This window comes from Natrix helvetica (genome assembly GCF_964273705.1).
Source record: "Natrix helvetica genome assembly, chromosome: 2".
In the NCBI taxonomy this organism is placed as follows: Eukaryota; Metazoa; Chordata; class Lepidosauria; order Squamata; family Natricidae; genus Natrix; species Natrix helvetica.
In genome coordinates, this window is record NC_138552.1 from 22,619,288 (window position 1) to 22,633,930 (window position 14,643).

The 14,643-nt window shown below is 40.0% G+C and overlaps 1 protein-coding gene across 2 annotated transcripts in view; it reads right to left on the reverse strand.

Annotated features, from left to right (window-relative positions):
• Nucleotides 1–739: 739 nt before the first annotated feature.
• PRKAA1 (protein kinase AMP-activated catalytic subunit alpha 1) overlaps nucleotides 740–14,643 on the reverse strand; it is a 34,253-nt gene continuing 20,349 nt past the window's right edge. The window contains exons 5-9 of one of the 2 annotated variants that reach the window (XM_081942689.1): nucleotides 12,965–13,052; nucleotides 10,761–10,985; nucleotides 8,256–8,739; nucleotides 8,014–8,140; nucleotides 740–5,518 (exon numbers count right to left, since the gene is read on the reverse strand). In XM_081942689.1, coding sequence (XP_081798815.1) covers nucleotides 5,274–5,518; nucleotides 8,014–8,140; nucleotides 8,256–8,739; nucleotides 10,761–10,985; nucleotides 12,965–13,052 — 1,169 coding nt within the window. In that variant the 3' untranslated portion in view covers nucleotides 740–5,273. Of the gene's footprint in view, nucleotides 5,519–8,013; nucleotides 8,141–8,255; nucleotides 8,740–10,760; nucleotides 10,986–12,887; nucleotides 13,053–14,643 lie in introns of those variants that run through there. The other variant, XM_081942690.1, reaches the window with a different exon arrangement.

The window sequence follows — 14,643 nt, forward strand, 5'->3', positions numbered from 1 at the left end:
TTGGTGGCTGATTGGCAATGGCCATAATACTCTTAATGAATCCCTGACAAATTTCTAGGAAGCCTGGGATTCCTCAGAAAGACATCTTGAAAGCATTGTTATCCTCTGCTCTCCAGGGGTCAGAGATTAGGCCACTGATGGCTAGCCTTTTCGTTGTTGGGTGCCAAAATTGCAATCATGCACATGTATGCCGGCACCCATAATGAAAAGCACACCCCCACATGCGCATGTATGCACAACCCCCCCAACGCATGCCGCACTGCTCGCCTCCAAGCTGAGCTTGGTATTTCCTCCAAGGGAGCTGTTTTCGCCCTCCCCAGGTTCCAGGAAAGTCTCCGGAGCCTGGAGAGGGCAAAAAACGGCCCAACAGGCCTACCAGAAACCAGATCATTTCTGAACGTCCAGTAGGTCCATTGGGTCCTTTTTTAGCCCTCACCAGGCTCTGGGCAAAAATGGCATCCCCTGACCCTCCAGAAAGCCAAAAATGAGTTGGCTGGTGGAGCTGACAGCTCACGTGCCAACAGATATGGCCCCGCGTGCCACCTTAGGTTTGCCATCTTGGATTAGGCTCCTCACTGAGCTACTACTTCCACCAATAACTGGAGGATCAGAAGTTGGTATTAACCCAATGTCAAAATATATTTCTCCCACTGTAGTAAACCTCCATCAATGTTGAGAAAGTCCCCAGCCGTTAAGGAGGACAGATGTATTAAGAAAGCTAAGAAACCGTACCATGACATTTCAAGTTTTACTTGCATACAGTTTAATGTTTGTTAAAAGTAACAGGTCATATACAGCTATCACAAGCAATTTCATTCAATATTGATCTCCCCCAAAAGAGAGAGAGAGAGAGAGAGAGAGAATATGCAATAAAAGTAGGCACATATTGTTTTTGAGAAATGGTGATCATCCATTTCCTAAGCAATACAATGGTAAAAATCAATTGGCAAATATTATCTCAAAACTTTATACTGATTGAAAAGTTAAAAATGACAAAACACGTGAAAGTCAGCCTTTGGAAAGATTGCACTACGAAGATGGATGGGATTTTTTTTTAACCAATGTTAAGAATTTACATTGCACAAGGTTTCCACTTCCTACGTCGTCTCCCACCCCCCACCCTTTTCAGCAATCAATTATGAAGTGTTTGCAATAAAAACCGATCATCTGAAGGGATTTTCCACTGGAACGAGCCCAAAGGAACAATATTTGAATAGGCTGCTTAGTCAAGCTATGCACTTCTGTTATTTTTCATTTTTAAAACAGATTTTTTTTTCCTCTTCAAAGTTCCCATCATAGTCAGTTCTGCAAAGCAGCTCGTATTTCATGATCAATGGCCCTGACCTTTCGGTATCACTAAGAAGTGCCAGCAAACAATCCTCCACTATAAGACCACACCAGGCCTGAGTTAAAAGGGGGGGGGGGGAGTAATTTCAACATCAATATTTTACTCTAAGTCTAAAAATTGGTACAAAACATTGATTCATATTCTTTTGCTTGAATACATCCAAGATATTCCTCTGCCCAAATTAACAAAACAACTAAAAAGGGAGCATTGAAATGGCTTTTAAAGAAACATTACAAAATTCTGTATTTAAGAATAGGCAACTGTATCTTTTTGCTATGTACTTTGGCCCTCATATTCCAAAGTTAAGGCCTGGTAATGTGACACCCGCCCCGACACTCAATAAAACTTATATACATTTTTTAAAAATTAAAAGTTTTATACATGATAACATTTCTTAATGTAGTCACCGAATATAAAATCAAGCTGATGAGGCTAGCAGATATCTTCCATTCATTTCAGTTGGATTTGAGCAGGAAACATACCAAAGCTACAGTTAAATACGAAGACAGATTTAAAAATATGGAACCTTAGAGTCAACACAATGCTATTTCAGGTTGGACTTACTTTTGGACCCACTGAAACAGAGAAACATTTCACTTATGGTTTACACACACTAATTTTTAGGTATTTCCCCCCAAATTTAAGATTGTAGCTTGCCAAAAACAAGTTTGAGCTATGAAGGGGGAAAAAAGGTCATTTATGCCATTTGCCAAGTTCAGTATTAACAATTCCAAATTAAGACAGCATAAATAAATAAAAAATCACAGTAATTGTATAGATGCAGCAGAGCAAGAAGTAACAAGTAGTTTTATTTTCTTGTTGCAAATTAAGGACTACTACTTGGTCCCCAAGACAACCATCTCTCTTTATATATCACAGCAACACTATTTAACTACTGGCTCCTTTTACACACACATATACACACCCCGCCGCCCTTTCCTTCCCACACATTTTGTCTCTTTTGGAATAGATATTCGTGACTGCGAGTCAAGTTCAGTTACAAAATCACTGTTGGAATTTGGGAAGTAATGAAGTATGAAACTATATCATAAGACCACCTTAAGTGTTTGCCTCAAAAAAGGCCAGCCCATGGCAAAAGCCCATGGCTATAGATTTGAGGGCCTCTTGACCATAGCACAAATTTTGAAGTTCAATGTCTACATAATTCAATTATTAAAACAGTGCAGCTTCTGAATTCATGCATTTATAGACTGAGCCAGGCTTCTTCAGTGCATCTTGAGTTGCTGGCACAAACTCACTAGATACACATTATTGCATTCAAACTCAAGCATCTCTTTAGCAGCCGTTCTTACATTCTTTGCTGGCACAATTCTGTTGGGTACCTCTGCTTTACATGCCCATCAAAGTAAAAGACTTTACTTTACAAGATGAAGCCAAGCTAGTGTCTCCTGGATGATGGCTGGTGTACAGTTTTTATTACCCTGCTTAGCATGGAAATTGGAGGCTGATGATAATTGAAATCATACTGCAAAACATGCCAAAGGCACCACATTAAGCAAGAGACATTATCTGTTCTCTGGCATCTTATAAGAAGGCTCACACACTGCTTTGTCATTATTTGCTTAACCATGGTTTGTTGAATAAGCTACAATTGGCTGGGCATACATATCACAATCCATGTCTGCTGAATCACGATCTGTTAAATAAGCTACAATTAGCATAGCTTTACAGTGTAACAGCTGGGGTCACACAACATGCTAAGCCAGGCAGAAGCTGTTATGCCATAGCATGATATATGAACCTAACCCTAAGTCTCATTAATAATCACATATTAATGGATGCTTTTTCTTAATCATATGCATATCAAATCACAGTGAAGGATTTGCCTGTGTTCTGAAATTTTCTCTTAGTGCATTTGCATTACCCATGAACTAAAGGGTTGCATCTGTAGCAAGCAAAGATCAATTTCAGCTTCTTTTCTGGTTTTGAGATGAAAACTCTGGTTGCTGCCTTATCTTAACTGCGAGCTTGTTGGCAAGGAACAACATCCCAGGATTTCTATTTCTTCCACACCATTAGCACAACTGATAACAAAACTAGGACCAATTTATCTAGCACAACAAGTCACATAAACTGATCTCAAGAATTATTACTAAAAGATCCTCTACGGTAGGGAAATAAACAGAATTCTGCTGTCAACAATGAGAATAAGAAAAGTGGGGGGGGGGGGGAATAACATCTTAGTTTGTTATAACAGTTGTGGAAGCCAAGAGGAATAGAGAAGACCCCAAAACAAATTCATAAACGCAAGAATCTGGTTTATCATCTCATTTCAATGGGATTTATACATTTGGAATCTTAACGTATATGCCAAGAATAATCAAATTGTGCAAATCGTGGCTAAGTGTTACGTCTTCACCAAACAAGAATTGATGAAACATGATACAGTATTTCCATTTAAACACCATTCTACCATTTTAACCAGTTCAAATTAAGCCTCCTTTAGATCTTCAGCGTCATTTTATCCAAAATAAAAAAACCAATATTTTTCAGAGTTAGAGAGGGGGGGGGGAAGATTCTCTCTAGCAGTTTTTTTCAATAAGAAAATTTAATCTGTGGCAGCTGACTAATTTCTGACCTAACCAATTAAGTTCTATACGTATCAAAACAAAACCAAAGTTACTTTGTCGTTCAAAACTTTTAGAAATCTTAATTCGGTATATATAAAAGCAGTATAAAAAAGTGATTATGCAACACAGGCAAAATCCAGATCGCTCTTACTAGAAGAGCGATCTGCTAGAGATCAGTATGAAAGCTATATGAAAACAGGAGCCACTGAAATCCCAGGGCAGGGCAGGACGTGATTCCAAGAACTGGATACACCAGTCTGGGCTATCCTATCAGCCATGGGACCATTGGGTTTGGATTCAGGCACAGAATCCATATCCTGTTGTGGCTGCAAAAAAACTGCTTCCACGCACCCAACATGGGTCAGAAAACCTGCAGAGTTGCAATCTGGGTCAAGCAGAGTATAATTCTCACCGATCAGTTGTGCTGCGGTGGGGGGAAGGGGGGGAAACACCCCTATCTCATGGATCCTTCCTAAGGTCACCTGCTTAGATCCATGGTCGGAAGTTGTGCATTCGTACTACAAATTCTGATTGCCTTCCAAGGAATATTCAAACACCATTCACCTCCCCATTTTACAAAGTGCTTCCGAAACTTGTCACATGTAACAAATGTTGGAGAAAACCCACGCAACGTAGTTTCAGACCCTGCCTTTCTCTTCATTGAATTAAACTGAACATTGCTCTATTTGGTATTATCATTTTCAGGACAAAGTCCAAATTGGTCAGAGTACCATATATATATATATTTGTCTTTTCCACTCAAGTGCACCACTGGCTGTTGAAAACTTAGGGTAGGTGCCAGGTGGCTGAAGTGCTGTTTGATAGGGGGACACTTTTGTTGACACAACAGAATACAAGCAAAGACGGTGTCCAAAAATTACCTTTTGATCTCATACATGAGCACATGTACTGTAAAAGGAATAAATTATCAGCATACAAAGGTCAAACTCCATGAAGCCCTAATGATACACAATGTAAAACATACTGTTGTTGTACCTGCACATCATACCGGTAGACTATTGAATCATAATTTGCTTCGGTACATTAAAGATAGCCTTCCTTGACCTGGAAACCTCCAGATGTGCCCTTCCTAATCTGCAGACAGAATGGCAAACACATCTGGAGGACGTCTGGTTTGGGAAGGATGCAGTATGAGGTGTAGACTGCTTCTAAATGCAAGTTCGATTCCTGTGCAAATTGCAATGTGGCTAGTCTTCTCAGTGCCAAAGTTTAACTGTAACTTGATTATAATTGGAAGCATTTGACTATGATTTTTTTTTTCTTTTTTTTCGGCATGCTTATTGCTGTAAAAAAAAAAAAGCCAACCTTATAAATCATTGTGCAAGTATTTTAATAAGATTTGCACACATTTCAAAAAATTCTATCGTGTGGCTCCCTGATCTTGGGGTTGATTCAGTTGTAGAAGAGTCAAGTGAAGAGGTCACTGAAGAGGTAAGAGATGCATCAGATGGTTTTGCTTGAACATCAGGGTCCGAGTCCTTCTGACCAGATCTATAATTAGTCACAGAGCCTGACCTCTGGGGAGTGGTCGTCCCCGATTTTCCTTCGGTAATTTCATCTAAAAATTAAGCAAAGAGAAGAATTTAAAGGCTAGGCAATTTGAGAAATTAGTAAGGAAGACAAAACGTTAAGAGTCGCCAATCTACATATCCAGAATGAACATGTTATCCTTATTATTGCTTCTTGTTGGTTGCACAGCGAACCAAGTGTTGAGACTGGATTTGGCTTTTTTTATCCATCTAGGGCAAGGGTGTCAAACTGGATTTCTTCGAGGGCCAGGCCAGAATTGTAGTTCTCCGTGGGGCGGGGTAGAGGAGATGGGTCGGACAGCTCCTGCAGCACTCTGCGGGCCAAAAAGGGGCGGGGGGGGGGGACTCCTGTTTTCAGCCTGAACAGCCTCCTGCAGCCCTCTGCCGGCCAAAACAGGGCGCAGGGGGGCCATGCACAGTCCCCCCAGAGGCACCACGGGCTGGTCCTTTGCTATTTCCAGCCCAGCCCCGCGGACTAGATTTAAGCACCCTTGAATTTGACACCCCTGATCTAGAGAGTGCTTCCCCAGCTTCTGGGATAGGCAGATGTTGTTGTCTGATGGTGTTAAAAGTATCATCCAAGGATGGGTGTAATTCCAAATAAAGATGCCTTTTGCAATTGACTTATAGGGATTTGTCAATGACAATGGTGTTCAAGTGGTACTCCAGATCTTTTGAGAATGTGCTTACTACTATTAATTATTATTATTAAAATTTATTAAAAACACTCTGCTGAATTCAATAAAGGCTCGACTTTTTCCATAAGTGGCCAATCAATTCTAAACCAGGTTACGCTCGTGTTTACCATGCCATTGATTCTGAATATTTATCATCAAGAAATATGTTGGAAGAAATGTCCATCTGGGTTTAGTTCCAAGTGAGTAAAAAAGACACCGGATTCATGGAAATTGCTTGGAAAGAAGGTTTATTGATAAACAGGATCACATGACTTGAGATCCTGGGCAAAAAGAGAAGAGATGCTGAGAGTGCCTGGGTTTTATGCCCTCTGTTGGGCTTTGAATTTGAGCTTGTGTTCTAATTGGTTGTCAGACTCCCATGGGGCCATACAGGGGTAACTTTGCAGGTTGAGTCCCAGGTTTGGTTGACTCTTGCTGGGTGATGATGTAATTAAAAGGGATTTGGGATTTGGGTTCTGCCCGAAGTAGGCAGATTTGTTATGTAGAATAGACTGGCCCGGGCCTTAATGGCCCATTGAAAAAGGTGTGTGGGATGAATTTCTGCCTCCCTTTTAGGACAAATATTCTGCCCTTTTAATATTTCATTTTTCTAGGAGGGATAGGTGCTAACTTCCTATAAGTATATATGGTACCGATAATTAAAACTGGGGACAAAAGCCTTTGAGACTTCACACAAACAAGCTTATTATTTATATGTATCATTTATAGTGGATGGATGAAGTATTTTCCCATGAAGTGCCTTACAGCAATTTCTGACAGTAGTATCTGTGCTGACCACTAAAGCACATATTGTTATTCGTTTGCAGATATTGGATGAATGGGAGAAGCAACTTGAGATCCCAGCTACTTTCTAGTTTAGTTTAATTTAATTTACTTTGTCATCACACCTTGTACAATGAAATTAAATGCCATCTTCATTTATATGGATTCCTTTCTATTCTTATGGATTTTAACTTTTGCAATTAATTTTAAATCCGTAGTGGCACGATCCAGACTAGCGCCATGTTAAGGGAATGATGATTTAATAGCTGACCAGCTGCTGTAAAGCTGTAACCCGAGATGATGAAATGAGAATGAGTTAGCAGGGTTATCACTTTAAGAAGCTGTCTATATAAGGGAGGCCCTGTGAGGGCGGTTTTTCTCTCTGTGTGTTCTTCTGTGTTATAGTTGAAGATTGATTAATTGCCTGGTTTTGCCTAGTATGTGTATGTATATGTTTGTATATATATGTGGGGGGGGGGATAGATAGGTAGGTAGCTAGGTAAGTAGGTAGCAGTGGTGGGTTGAAGGCGGTACGCCCTAGTACGGGCGTACTGGAGCCTGCCCAGAGCACTGGATACGGTACTCCGGAGGGCCCACCCGCCTGCCCGAGCTCCCTACCGGTCTTTTAAGTCTTCGGCGCTTCCGCACATGTGCACAGCGGGTACAGCGCCTGTGCGCCGCTCCGCTGAGCAGCTGGAGCATCGCGGAGGCGCTAAGACGCATGCGCACGCTGTGAACATCCATGTGGACGCCGCCGGGCCCATTCCAATTGTACCAGTTGGAATGGGATCCGGAAACCACCATTTGTAGGTAGGTAGGTAGGTAGGTGGGTGGGTGGATGGATGAATGGATGGATGCCTTGTAGATAAACCACTGTTTGAAAGACAAAACCTCTGGGTACTGCATTTTGCTCCTGGATTCTCAAAATAGTACTCACACTGTGCATACTCTGACACACCACCATAAGCACCACAGAAAGCAGATAGTTAATCTTTTTTTCCCCTTTTATAAACACTGATATACTCTGCATAAGAGGCTGCCTGCAAATAACCAGTTTTACATACCATCAATGCTACGAAAGTCCAGTAGATAAGTCCTGCTATCCACCTGGTACAGCTGCAGGCTCATTTTGGAATATGTGCCTGTTACTGCATTCTTTCTCCGAACACGCAAGTAGTATGGATTTACAACCTAGGAAAACAAAGTGGAAACTAATCAGAAAACATCAAAAGAATTATTACATTGGCTGTCATTTATCTCTATTTGAAATGCATCACTTGCAGGAAGACAATTTAAGCAATCTCACCTTCCATTCATAATCCAACTGCTTGATTGCCCGACAGACTTCCGCCATTATATCATTTGGCCGACTCTGACTCCGGATTCCTAAATGCCATTTAGCTCTTCTGACCCCCTGATGTTTGGACTTTTGTGGATTTAGCTCATCGAGTGTATGGCGTGACCTTGGTACTTCAGCAACCAAAAACGGCACTCTTTCAGGGTGAGGTCGGGAAAAATGGTCATCAAGAAAGGAATCTGGTGGGCTTGTAGCTAAGTAGAAGTCTTTCGCTTCATTCATTATTCTTCTATTATCTATAATGAGGTGATAGGCAACCGCTAGTGGATCCTGATGATTGCGATTATATAAGCAGCTTAGCACTTCCTCCTCTGTACATTCAAACTTATCACAGACTTCCTTTAAGGCTTCATCATCAATCATAGTTGAACTGTAAGAAGGATCTTCAGGAAAGAGGTACTTGGGGAGGTCTTGTTTAAACCACTCATGTTCCCTAGATGCAAAACAAGAACCATATTAAAAGCTAGCCAGTTCAACCATTTCCCCATGTTTTACTGACAGAACATGCAAAGTACACAGAAAAATATATATGCTAAAATAAGGGGTGGGGGACATTTCCTCTTTCAATCCACATATGGATTTTGCTGAACTTGAAATTAAAGTCCAGTTAGATGCTGGGACTGTAGTAATTATCACCAGATTCAAATGTAAGTCCTTTAAGCAATATTCTTCTCTTCCCTTTTATAAATCTGAAGATCTTAGCTTCAGATTTCTCATTGATACAAAATAAGTCACCTTTATAATTAAAACAGGCAGCTGGAGTAGGTTACAGTACTGCACTTACAAAGAAATTTTAAGTTTTTCTTTAACCTCTACAGAGTGACTATTCCATATGAATGTTATTTGTAAAACATATTCAAATCATAATTAAATAAAATACAAAAGTTAAGTTTTATATGTTTAAAACTTAGCAAAGGAGTTTAAATATGGGGCCTGGAAGTGACTTGCTAGTAGGCTGGAAAAAGCCTTCTAGTAGTGTGGTGTCATCTGTAAAAAAAATAGGATGAAAAATCTTCACTCTTTTTTTTTTTAATGGGAGGCAGAGTTAAAATTTGGAACAGGACTGCTTTGTCTTACAGAAATCTCAAGTGCCTATTCCCATTAAACTGCTCCTCCAGAAACTGGCAAACGGGACGAAAATTAGGTTGGCAAATTTTCAAACATTTGTAGGGGCCTTGAAACAAATGAAACAACGAAGTTTCATTACCAAACTAAGTAACATCATCACCAAAGACGCTGCAGTTCAACCCTGCACTCTCTTCTATAAGTTTCAAATATTTTTACCACGCCATTTTGGCCATGTGAGTCTATGTTCTTCTAGGGCAGAGGTCAAACTGCGGCTCTGGAGCTGCGTGTGGCTCTTTCCTCTCTTTGCTGCGGCTGGGAGAAGACTCTATGTCAAGGGGAGGGTTTTCCAGTTGTCTCCACAATTGATAGGGCTTTCAGCTATGACAGGTAGAGGTAAAAGTACGCCGCTCTAGGAGGAGACTCTATGGTGGGGAAACTGAACTTCCGGTCAGCTCCAGAATTGAACAGGGGGCTTCCGGTTAGGACCTTTGTGGCTCCCGGTGTTTTCTTTTCTGTGGGAAATGGATCCAAATGGCTCTTTGAGTGTTTAAGTTTGCCGAGCCCTGTTCGAGGGCAATAGCGGCTAACCTTTTTCCCATCAAGTGCCAAAAGCAGGGAGAGCACGGGGGGGGGGTCCTGTGTGGGCATTCCCACATCCATAATGCTATGCGCGTGACCCCTCCTTCCCCCCCACGGCTTTTGGCATGCTTTTTTGTTTCCAAATTTCTGGCTTGTGCGTTGGGTTGTCAGGGAAGCCTACAGAGGGCGAAAAATGCCCCCCAAAGGCTGAAGTCAGCTGGACAGCACGCAGAGCTGATAGGGCAATGCCTCGCATGCCCTCGCGCACCCCACAGGTGGCACGCGTGCCATAGGTCCACCATCACGGTTCATGGGGCTATAAGTGTGATACCATGCAGTTTGAGCAATGATTATTCCTGAATTTGGGGTATTCCATAACTCTCTCTCTCTCTCTCTCTCTCTGTCTCTCTCTCTTTCATTTATTCATCCATTCATTATGCCGCCCATATTCTCTATAAGTTGACTCTGGGTGTCTAGTTTAGATCTTAGCTTAATTTTATATATCATAATTGAAATGAAGACCAATTTGGTTCAATTCATATGCAAAGACATCATGCCCTTAATTAAAATAAAGACATAGAGGTTTTGTATTCATACACAGGGTTAATCGTCAGGTAACCTAAAAGAAACATGGCATCAGAGTGTATTGGACTCAAGTTTTGATCCAACTCCCTTTTGATTCAACTCAGCCTAATCACAAAATGGCTTAATATGATATGACAACCAAGCCCAACGTGAAGCCAACAATTGAATAAAACTTTTTAGAAGATCACTGCCTCCCTGATGGAACCAGATGCTGTAAGGTACCTTATATCTTTCACCGTTGCTCTCTTCATAGGATCCACCTGTAGCATGTGTTTCAAGAGACTAATTACTGCTGAATTTAAGTACTGAGGCGTATAAAAGATACCATCACATATCTTCTTAAAAAGTGTTGGCACATGATCATCATCAAAGGGAAGAGTTCCACATAATAAAGCATAGAGAATAACACCACTGCTCCAGATATCTACTTCTGGCCCTGCGTATAACCTGTAAAATGGAGATCATAGTGTTTTTGCCAAGTAAAAAAAACACAACATAAGCAACTGTTACCCTGGATTACTAGCCTTTTAGCAATGCTTGTGAAAGGCTACATAAAGCACTCATATTCATGCAGTTATCTCCTGATTTTTTTATATAAAATAGAACAAAACTGGTAAAGTGAGCTAAGTCAGAAAGACGAAGGCCTTGATCTGGTTTGAGCAAATATAATGGGCTGACAGAAGTCTAACACTGTCTCCTGAGGTGACATGATACAGCCTCTCCCTTCCTCTGAGCAACCTTCTTTCTGTCTAATTATGCTTAATCTAGGATTAGTCAGTGTGTCTAAAGCCACAGAACCAAGTTTCAGAGAGTAGTGAAATGCAAGCTTTGATTACTTTAGCCCTCGTTAGCATTATGTAGTGACTGATTTAAGGTAAGAGGAATAGGAAATTTGAGGCAAAGATAAGACGGAATCATCTCCCTCACGTGGAGGTGATCAGAGGTGCAACCGGTAGTGAAAATCGCAGCTCTATGCCATTCAAATTAGGTGCGTTTTCAAGCCGTGCGCATGGGTGCAAGCTCCACGCGTGATCAAAGCACATGCATGAAAGGCTGAGCGCATGCGTGGATGCATACGTGATCACATTTGCCAACCGGTAGGGAAAGTAAGTGAATGCCACCCCTGGAGATGATGCCGTGCAAAACTCCTTGCCCAATCCTGACTGTATTAGCTGCAGTTAAAGCATAGATCATAGTACACTAAGGAACTGTTGTGAGGTTAAAAACAAAATATGCTCAGGAGCTCCTTGACTGAAGAGTGTAGTTCAAATGCAATTTATATTCAGCAATATAACAAACAATTACAGAACTGAGTAATCTGGGGGCCCTGGAAGCATTTTCAAGACACCAAGAGTTCTTCTATAAAATTTGCACCTAAAAATTGAAATGCCGGAAAGAAAACCTTATAATGTGGAAAATATGTTTCTGACGAGATACATGCTATAATTATAGCTTATAAATATGCTATAATTATTCTGAGCCAAAAGGGAAACCAGGCTTGGGACCCTGTCAGACCGCAGGTATTTTTACTACTTCAATCAAAAGACAGAAGTTTTTTCGTCTTCTTCTATGGTCAGGTATGTATGTAGAAACATTTAAAATTAATATTGGCAAAAAACGTATTAGACAAGTTAGAAATTTCTTTGCATATCGGTAGTCCAACACAGAAGTGCTCTCTTCTGCCTCCTAAGACCCTTTCAAAGATATTGGCGCATTGCGATTTTCCATGACAGAAAGACAATATATACAATTACATTAATTATATTAATCATATTAAAACTTATTAACTGTATTCCAACTTTAATATTAAAATGTAAGTACACTTAAATGAAAAGAGAGTCTAAAGCAGATTCTGGCCCACCATTCAAAAGTTTCCCTCAGCCCGTAAAATCCTGGGCCATCGGTGACTCAACAGAATGTGTACATGTCACAGCAACCTTTGACTTCTAGGCCTTTTCCCCTCATCTCCTCCTCACTGCTTAAATGATAGAGTTTGGAATGAGTTTGCATTTTTTAAAATAGTTTGCCACATTGTCCCGAGTAAAACTCATACTTAAGAATTATAGTTAATAAATGTCTAAACAACTCAAATTCAAATACTATAATCTGGCTTGTTTCAAACACAATGTCAAGCTAAAATTAAAACTCCAGAAGTCCTTCTGGTATGCAGGAGGAGGACAATAAAAATGAGGTACATTTGAATTTGTTGCATGGTTTGTTAAGTCATGGTTTGATGTGACATGTGATCACCATCATCGCCTTGTGCACAGACACAGTTAAGATAAAATCAAAAGAAGCCATCAAAGCCAGGAATTTCAAATTTCCAAACCTGGAAGTATCTCAATCTACCTTGCAGCTTTAACACTGAAGAGCAGGGCTTTGATTTTGAGAATACATATATACATTTATCCAAGAAGAGAAACTACCTTCCTGAAATTACTTCTGGAGCAGCGTAGTTAGGAGAACCACAGCTCGTTCTTAAAAATTCTCCATCTGACATCATATTTGAGAGACCTGAAAATGCACAAGAGTTCAAATGAAGACCCACAAAAAAGATGAACAGATTATTTAACCTTCTCTTAGGGAGGATACATCATATCCTATTCAACGACAGGACCACAAGCAGGAATAAAATCAGAATCATGTGTAATTTTTTTTTTAAAAAAACGGTTCTCTAAATAGAAATGAATACTGCAAAACCTCTATAAAAATGCGACAAGAAAAAGAGTTATGAAAGAGGCAAAGGATCAAGTTTTATTCTAAGTAGCAAGTACAGAAATGCCAGGTGAGAAAAAAATGCAGAAAGAAAATTGCATTCCTTTTTTTAAAAAAAAAATCACTGCTTCTATACACTGCCTAGAGTCCCTGTTTGAGGAAGATGGGCAGTTCAAAGATACGAAAGATGATAGATAGATAGATGGATGGATGGATGGATGGATGGATGGATGGATGGATGGATACCGTATTTTTCAGAGTATAAGACGCACTGGAGTATAAGACGCACCAGAGTCAAATTTTTTAAATAAAGTTTTTGCACTCTGCAAACCTCCCAAAAACGGCCCGGTTTTTGCGAAAACGGGCCAGTTTTTTTTTTTTAAAAAAGGGCATAAATAGCCCTTAGGCGGCTTGTAGAGGGTTCCTGGGGGGTGGGGGCAAAAACAATAAAAAACGGCCCATTTTTTGCGAAAACAGGCCCGTTTTTTGTCAAAAAAAAAAGGGAATTAGGAAACTTATAGAATGATCCTGGGGGCTGGGGGGGCAAACTTTCTGCCCTCCCCAGCCCCCAGGAGCTCTCTGAAAGCCTCCTACAATCTATGCACGGCCATTTTGGTGAAGGGCGGGGTTTCAGGAGGCAAAAAACATGCTGTATTCAGTGTATAAGACACACCCAGATTTTCAGCCTCTTTTTTGAGGGAAAAAGGTGTGTCTTGTACTCTGAAAAATATGATAGATAGATAGATGATAGATAGATAGATAGATAGGTAGGTAGGTAGGTAGGTAGGTAGGTAGGTAGGTAGGTAGATAGATAGATGATAGATAGATGATAGATAGATGATAGATAGATAGATAGATAGATAGAGATGATAGATAGATAGATAGATAGATAGATAGATAGATAGATAGATAGATAGATAGATAGATGATAGGTAGGTAGGTAGGTAGGTAGGTAGGTAGGTAGATAGATTGATTGATATAGATGATAGATAGATAGATGGATAGATGGATGGATAGATAGATAGATAGATAGATAGATAGATAGATAGATAGATAGATAGATAGATAGATAATTCAAGAGCAATTTGTCAAAATAATAATAATAATAATAATAATAATAATAATAATAATAATAATAATAATAATAATAATAATAATAATAATAATAATTTTATTTGATTAGCCGCAACCCTCTCCCGAAGGACTCGGGGCGGCGTACAATCAAACGGATAAAAAATACACATAAGACAAACATATATACAAGAGAACAGAGACATATACATATGTGCATGGAGGAGGATGGACTTAAGTGAAAGACAATTTAAAAATACAATTTAAAATCCTACTTTAAAGTAGTACAAATAAAGTGAGCATCTATTCAAAGTAGAAA